This window comes from Microtus pennsylvanicus, chromosome 2 (assembly GCF_037038515.1).
Source record: "Microtus pennsylvanicus isolate mMicPen1 chromosome 2, mMicPen1.hap1, whole genome shotgun sequence".
In the NCBI taxonomy this organism is placed as follows: Eukaryota; Metazoa; Chordata; class Mammalia; order Rodentia; family Cricetidae; genus Microtus; species Microtus pennsylvanicus.
In genome coordinates, this window is record NC_134580.1 from 8,991,164 (window position 1) to 8,998,775 (window position 7,612).

General features: G+C 55.9%; 1 protein-coding gene across 2 annotated transcripts; it reads left to right on the forward strand.

Moving 5' to 3' along the window:
* Window positions 1-714: 714 nt before the first annotated feature.
* Sstr3 (somatostatin receptor 3) lies at window positions 715-7,345 on the forward strand. Of its 2 annotated transcripts, none has more exons than XM_075959961.1 (3): window positions 715-1,579; window positions 1,781-1,944; window positions 5,116-7,345. In XM_075959961.1, exon 3 carries the CDS (start codon window positions 5,155-5,157, stop codon window positions 6,433-6,435), a length of 1,281 nt encoding a protein of 426 aa, XP_075816076.1. In that variant the 5' UTR covers window positions 715-1,579; window positions 1,781-1,944; window positions 5,116-5,154; the 3' UTR covers window positions 6,436-7,345. The 2 variants fall into 2 exon arrangements, with proteins under 2 accessions (XP_075816076.1, XP_075816077.1); XM_075959962.1 differs by having other exon boundaries at window positions 965-1,371.
* Window positions 7,346-7,612: the final 267 nt, after the last annotated feature.

A 7,612-nucleotide genomic window follows, 5' to 3' on the forward strand; every position in this document is an offset into this window, starting at 1 on the left:
GAATGAATGAGGTTGATAAGCTCAGAGCTCAGGGAGCCAAGGGGAAGTTGTAGTTAGCAGGCAACAGGGGGCGTATGCTGTGGGTGACTGCACTGAAGACCTTGGGGAACTGTGAGCGGAGAAAGACAGCTTCTTCGGGAGGCTCACCCTGGACTCTGAGGACATATCCGGAGCTGCTCAGAGCCTGTGTCCACTTTAGAGCAGCAGTGGCCACAGATTGCCACCATTTACTGCTTGGGTCTGTCCACGTCACCATTCGAGAACAAATGGCTTAGTCAGGTGAACAATCTGACGCTGGGGACCACCACCTTTATGCTCCAACAGAGTCAGATATCCCCCTCCCAGGGAGCTCATTAGGCGATATGTCTATTGTCGATAAGAACAATTGTCTTCAAGTGCACTTGTTATATTTCAAATTGTATCAGTTCAAAGAGCAGGAATTTGTTTTCCCCCTGTTTATCTTTGACTTTTGCCTCTTGGTTCTCAAAGCCCAAAATACCTCCTTCCTATTCCATCTCTCTGCTCCTCTGTCCAGATCCAACTGACCCCAGGACCACAGCCCCTAGCTGCCTTCTTCTGGACCTGTCCCATTGCCTTTGGGATTCCCAACAGCAAAGCTGTGGGCTCGGAGCCTGCATCTCAGTGCCCATCCTGCCTCCTCCCTCCTCATCTGCTGCACAGCCCCCTCCCTCACAGAGTATATCCTGGGGATCTGGGGCTGTCCTGCCTCTGGCAGGCAGCTCCCCCTCTCCGCTGCTCCCCTCTTTTTTCCAAGTCCCTGCGGGAGCCAAGGCCAGCGTGGGTGGCTGAAATCTCCTCGGTAACGGGATCTGCCTCTCCCTCTACCGGCCTCCGCCCTTAACCTGCTGCCCCTCTCAGTCTGGCACCTACTGTCCGGCCCTCAGCCCCTCCTCCTGGCCCCTCCTGCTCCCCCTCTGCTGGCTCTCCATGTCACCATCTGTGGCACAATCCTTCTCTGTCACTGTCCCTACCACCCCCTCTTTCTCCTTCCTCCTGCCTCCCTCTGTCCCTGCCGTTTTCTGCATCTCTCCCTGCTCCTCCATCCGTCCATTCTCTCCTCTCCTTTTTTCTCCTCTGTCCCTTCTCCTTGCCAAGCATCTCTCCTCACTCCCCCTCATTCTGCCTTTCCACCCACACACTGTCTCCTCTCTCTCGCCTCCCTCTCTCCACCTCCGACCCACCCCCCCTTTCCTTATTTTCTATTGGCTTCTTATGTCCCCTGCTCTCTCCACATTCCTGTCACCTTGGGAAGTGACTCCTGCCACCCCTGACTGGGTGCTGTCGGAAGACCCCATTCTGTGTCCTGCACCCTCCACGAGTCCTGGAGATGGGGGATGAAGGACGGAGGAGGTGAAGGTGGGAAGTCAGGGCTGGGGACCAGATGGGAGAGGCAATGTGGGCTGACGTGGCCGCTGAGGGCCTAGAAAGGGCCCGAGTCCACGAGCGCTGGAGGAGTGGGCACTGTGTGGGACACCAGCTGCTTGTCTGCTAGTGGTGCCTGGCTGCAGAATGTTACCCAGCCTGGCGACTACAAAGGGAGCTCTTGCCCTGTGGGCAGGTAAGGAGGCTGGGCTCACGGGGATCTTAGAGGGTGGGATACCTAAGCCCTTTCTCTGGCCAGGTTGAATTTAGGGCTGAGATTAGGGCTAGCAGAGGGTGGAGAGTTCTAGGAAGCAGTGAGGGAGGCTTTTGGTGACCTCTGTGTGGGCTGTAAGGTAGGAAGGGTTATTAATCCTAGCATCTTGTGCCGTCATTCCAGAACCTTGAAGCCTCCGTACAGCAGAATGTCGGAACTGGACCAAACCAGATGCACACTGCTGTCCAGCCTCCTGGGCCTTCGTGGTGGCACTCCTGAGCTCCCCTTCAAGCTGGGAGCGGAGCGTCTGACACACCCCTTTCACCCCTGCAGCACCCTGGGACTGGGTAAGCGTGACTCCATTGTGGTGGGAGGAGACTAGAACGAGAAGGAAGTGAGTTGTCCAAGGTCACATAGCCGTTTTCCCTCAGCAGAGGGCGAGTCCCAGCTCAGGGCCTTAGGGGCTGCTCCCGGGAGCCAGGTCCCGGGCCTAGGGCATCTGTCAGTCACTGCTGACTAACAAAACCCCAACTTCAGAGGTGCAGAGGGCAGACAGATGACAGAGCCAGGGGTCCTCAGTCTGCATTGGCTTTTAACAACTCTAAGCTGGAAGCCTTTAAGGAAACCCAGCAAGGCTCAGTAGAAGGATAGAATTTGGATCTGATTTCTCACTCACCCAGTTGGGTAATCTTGCGGAAGTCACTTAACCTCTCTCCAATCTTCAAATTCTTCCTTCATCCCTCCTTTCTGGGCTCTGCTAGGGTCTCAGGATGTGAATTTGAAGTCTCGGCCCAGGGACATCTTGCACTTGTGAGATCTACTTTCTAGCATGCTTGTTTCTGTTAGTACTTACCGAGCTCTGGGTGCTGGGCTAAGTGCTCAGTGAAAGTACTCTGGAGGGGGTAGGAGTTGAAAGAGAGGGAAATAAGAGCAACTGGAGTGTCTTCCATGCCTGAGGGGGCAGCCGTAGTTGCTGTGGGGCTTGGGAACAATACTCATCCTCTCTGTGGGTCTCTCCTCTCCTGAACAGTCCCCTGAGGAGATTCCACCCCCAGCTTTCAGGCAAGCTTGTGCCAAAGATAAACCAGACAGAGAGGCAAAGTCCCTCCCTCCCTTCCAAAGAAGAATTAGATCAGGCATAGGATTCCAGATCCTTGAAGAAAAGACGGCACCGAAATTGCAGGTCTGTCTTCCCGGGTGAAAGGATGTGATTTCTGTGTTCTGGCACCTGCCTGGCCTGTCAACTTTGACAGCAAGGAGGGTGTCTTGGAGGGAGGCCAGGGTACCAGGAGGGATGCTCCACCCCCGAGTCTGGGGAGGGTTTAGCTGGGTAGCTGTATTCCTCTCTCCGAGAGTGTGTGTATGTGTGTGTGTGTGTATGTGTGTGTGTGTGTGTGTGTTGTGTGGTATGTGCGCATGTGCTTCTGCAGCTTCATGAATGTTCCTGTGTGAGGCTGGAGGGGCCATCCTTGGAGCACACCCTGGGCTTCCCCAAGGGCATCTGTGCCGGAAACCTGGAAATGAGGTTTGCCTGGCTCTCAGCTCTTCGCTGTGCCTGGCACTCTTTTCTCCTGCAGTCCTGAGTGTCTTTGATTCGCCACCCTGTGGGAAAGCTAGAGAGAGGAACTGCGCAAACCAAGTGGGCAGGGTGGCCGGGTGACGTAGGGCGCCCCACCTCCACCCTGGGAGCAGAAATGTGAGGTCCTAGAACCCACAGTTCCCGGCCTAGGATGGTTGGACTCCAGCTGTCTGGAGTTGCGACATTCTCTGATTAAAAGTCACAAGGCCTGAAAACCTGACTCTGAGAGCCGTGGCTGTGTTCCAAGAATTTAAATTCCCATCTCCAGGCTCCTATGGGTCTGAGGCTTTGGGCTCATGGCCCCGAGTTCAAGAGCACAGACATCAGCCAGCAAGTTCTGCCTAGGCCGGCAGGATAGTGAGGCCAGCATGGTACTGAGGTAGGAGACTGTGCTGGCCTGGCCTCAGTCTGCCAGCCTGTAAAAAGGGATGACAAGTCATAGGTTCTATACATGCTCCTTCCTAGCTACGGCCAGAGTCTTGGGACTTTCCTTAGCTCCTGTTGGTGAGGACAGCAGGTATGCTTTGTGCTCAGACACAGGGGTCGTGTCACTTCTGAGACTACAACTTTTCCTAGTCAGGGTTCAGCAAGGAAGAGCCAGTTCTGTGAAGACCCTACAGGATCCCACAGCTTAGTGCCCAGATTCACCAGACCCAGCTCAAGAGAACTGAGGGTACAGCAGGTTGAGAACCACGTGGGGGCTCCCTGAGCCTGGAGCTTAGAGGCTGCTGGAAGCCTGGCCAATCTGGAGTGTAGCAGAAAAGAGCCTAGGCACTCCGCCAGGGGTCTTTTTCCATCCTTGGCATCAACAACCTGGCACTTAGAGCTGTTGCACATGCTCCCTACTCAGGAGCATGCTGGGAGTTAGGTGCTTCCCCTTCCCAGGAATCTTCTACTTTCGGAGTCTCACTGGGATACCCGAAGCCCTCTGTTTCCAGTGGAGGGGTCTAGACCCAGAGTGGGTCAACACGGAATTGAGAAGGGAAGCTTCTTAGCTTAGAGACTTCCACTTAGCTCCACTCTGCAGCATGGAGGTGGGAGCACTCAGGATCCAAGATCCAAGGGAGCTGCTAGGGGTAGGCAGAAAGGTTCAATGGCTGGAAAGAGATGGGCGGTCAAGCCAATGGCTGCTCTTAGCCTCTTACTGGGAGTTCTGGAAACAGCAACCTGCTGACCAGGCCCGGTCCCCACACTGCAGCCCACTCCTTCACAAGACTGCCCACTCTGGGCTCCTCTGACTCACTCGATGCCTCATTCACTGGTGCAGGAGATGATGGAGTGAGAGGTGGGGGACACTGGAAATGGTCCAAGGTCAGATGAATCTCAGTGATGCAGGAGTCCAGCAGGGGAGCCCAGCAGAATCCCTGAGGTCCAGGAACAGAGACGGTATAAAAGGACCTCACCAGGTGCCAGGGAATGCCCACTCCTGCCAGTTGATGCCCCCTCCTGCCCAGCCCAGTACCCACAGCCCTGCAGCTGGGGGATATAGCATCCAGATGCCTTGCAGACTTCACATCACCTGTATGTCTGGGAGGAAAAGGGGTACAGGCACCCACTCTCATGTTCACAGTCATCCCCCCAGGTAGGGCTTTAGGTAGGGACCCCATGTGATGGCCAGTGTTAGGGAGGTGCTAAGGGCTCTGAGTCCCGGGAGAGGCGACATCATCAACTCATTGCCATCCTGTCTGGAATTGGGAACTGAGGAAAGTTCTGGGCTCTGCTAGAAAAGACACTCCTATACCAACTTTCATCTGGGGTTTGGAGGACTTGTCTCATCTGAGAAATTAGAATAGCATCCCTCACGTTACTGCAGAGTTTACAAGATGCTCATCAAGCGCTGAGCGGGCACATAGTAGGTCTCCATGTTCTAGGTCGCGGTGGTGGAGTGGCACAAAGGAAGGGTTCTCAGCACAGTGACGGTGTGTTCTTCCTCCTATAGGCCAGGACTAGTTAATTGCTGACCAGCCTCTCCGTGGCCATGGCCACTGCTGCCTATCCTTCATTGGTGCCCATAACCTTGGACCCTGGGAACACATCCTCTGCCTGGCCGTTGAACACTACTCTGGGCAATGCATCTGCTGGCGCTAGCCTGGCAGGGCTGGCTGTCAGTGGCATCTTGATCTCTCTGGTGTACCTGGTGGTGTGTGTGGTGGGCCTGCTCGGGAACTCTCTGGTGATCTACGTAGTCCTGCGACACACAGCCAGTCCCTCGGTGACCAGTGTTTACATCCTCAACCTGGCGCTGGCTGATGAACTCTTCATGCTAGGGCTACCCTTCCTGGCTGCTCAGAACGCCCTGTCCTATTGGCCCTTTGGCTCTCTCATGTGCCGTCTGGTCATGGCCGTGGACGGCATCAACCAGTTCACCAGCATCTTCTGCCTCACCGTCATGAGCGTGGACCGCTACCTGGCCGTGGTGCATCCCACACGCTCGGCCCGCTGGCGCACGGCACCCGTGGCTCGCACCGTCAGTGCCGCTGTCTGGGTGGCCTCAGCCGTGGTGGTGCTGCCCGTGGTCGTCTTCTCAGGAGTGCCCCGGGGAATGAGCACGTGCCACATGCAGTGGCCAGAGCCAGCGGCTGCTTGGCGAGCGGCGTTCATCATCTACACAGCGGCACTGGGCTTCTTCGGGCCCCTGCTGGTCATCTGCTTATGCTACCTGCTCATCGTGGTGAAGGTGCGGTCGACCACACGGCGTGTGCGCGCACCATCCTGCCAGTGGGTCCAGGCACCTTCATGCCAGCGGCGGCGGCGTTCTGAGCGCAGGGTCACACGCATGGTGGTGGCTGTGGTGGCGCTCTTTGTCCTCTGCTGGATGCCCTTCTATCTGCTCAACATCATTAATGTGGTGTGCCCGCTGCCCGAGGAGCCCGCCTTCTTTGGGCTCTACTTCCTGGTGGTGGCACTGCCCTACGCCAACAGCTGTGCCAACCCCATCCTGTATGGCTTCCTCTCCTACCGCTTCAAGCAGGGCTTCCGCAGGGTCCTGCTGAGACCGTCCCGTCGCATACGGAGTCAGGAGCCAGGGTCTGGCCCTCCAGAGAAGACTGAGGAGGAGGAGGATGAAGAGGAGGAAGAGAGAAGAGAAGAGGAGGAGCGGAGGGCTCAGAGGAGGAAGGAGACGAATGGGAAAGGCAGTCAGGCTGCACAGCCTGGCACCAGTGGGCAGGAGCCCAGCACAGGGGCTGCCAAGGAGCAGCAGCTTCTACCCCGGGAGGCCACAATTGGGGACAGGTCTAGCACCCTGAGCCACCTGTAAGGACTTCAAAGGACCAGCAGGGCCTGAGAAGGGCAGAGGCTGTGCCTGGCCCAGGGACATGAGTACCAGACACTTGCAGTGGTCTGAGCAAGCTGAGGTGACTTCATTTGCGCAGCTCTTCCGGCTGTCTTTGGGCCGCTGAGGACGCCGGGTCCAGTGATGGAATGTTCAGAGGCCTGGGTTCTGCCCCACTGTTCTAAGACTTGCTGTGTGTCCCTTAGCAGGTCATTTGCCCTCTCTGGGCCTTGCTTTCTACTTTTGATTCAGGGATGGGCATAATGAGGCCTGGATGGGCCCTGTCATAAGAGGGGTCTGGAGGGCATCATTACTAGGGTGACTCTCCCGAGCCCAAGTTAAAATGATGTGAGCAGGCTGACCAAGGAACAAGGTATCTTGGGGGGAGGGTCAGTCTGTATCTTGACCCTTAGGGAGATAGAGCAGGGCTTGAGGAATCAGGGATGCGGATAAGCTGGGGTTTGACTGAAGCCCAAAGGAGTGTAAGATGGTAGGACGAATGTGCTTAGGACCCAGGTCAGCCCTTCCCATGCTGCTGTGTGGCCTTGGCCACTCTGTTCCTGCCTAGGCTTCTACCTCTCCTGCTGGACAGCCCAATGTCCTCCAGGCCCTCACCCCAGTGTCTCAGTGCTGGGCCTCCTGTGCACCTGCGTGTGAGAGAAAAAGTTTTTAGGAGACAGATGAGCTGGACAGTGGAGGTGCACACCTTTAATCCCAGCACTCAGGAGGCAGAGGCAGGCGGATCTCTGTGAGTTCGAGGCCAGCCTGGTCTACAAGAGCTAGTCCCAGGACAGGCTCCAAAGCTACAGAGAAACCCTGTCTCGAAAAACTGAAAAAGAAGAAGAAGAAGAAAAAGAAGAAGAGGAAGAGGAAGAGGAAGAGGAAGAGGAAGAGGAAGAAGAAGAAGAAGAAGAAGAAGAAGAAGAAGAAGAAGAAGAAGAAGAAGAAGAAAAAGAAGAAGAATCCAAGCTTCAGGGTTTCTCACTGCTTGGTTCCCTCTAGGGCCTGCATCTGACTGATGCTTCTAATTTTGTATTCCTTTTCTGGGGGAGGGACCACACACACACAGGCTCAGGCCACCCACAGTCTGACTCACCCTATTTAGGTCAGGTACCTGGTCCCCAGGGCAGAGACGATGTGGCAGGCAGCCTGAGGGGAAGAG

Bases quoted from the DNA above. Each gene is read 5' to 3' on its own strand.
- Sstr3 (XM_075959961.1), top strand. From the start codon at position 5,155: ATGGCCACTGCTGCCTATCCTTCATTGGTGCCCATAACCTTGGACCCT.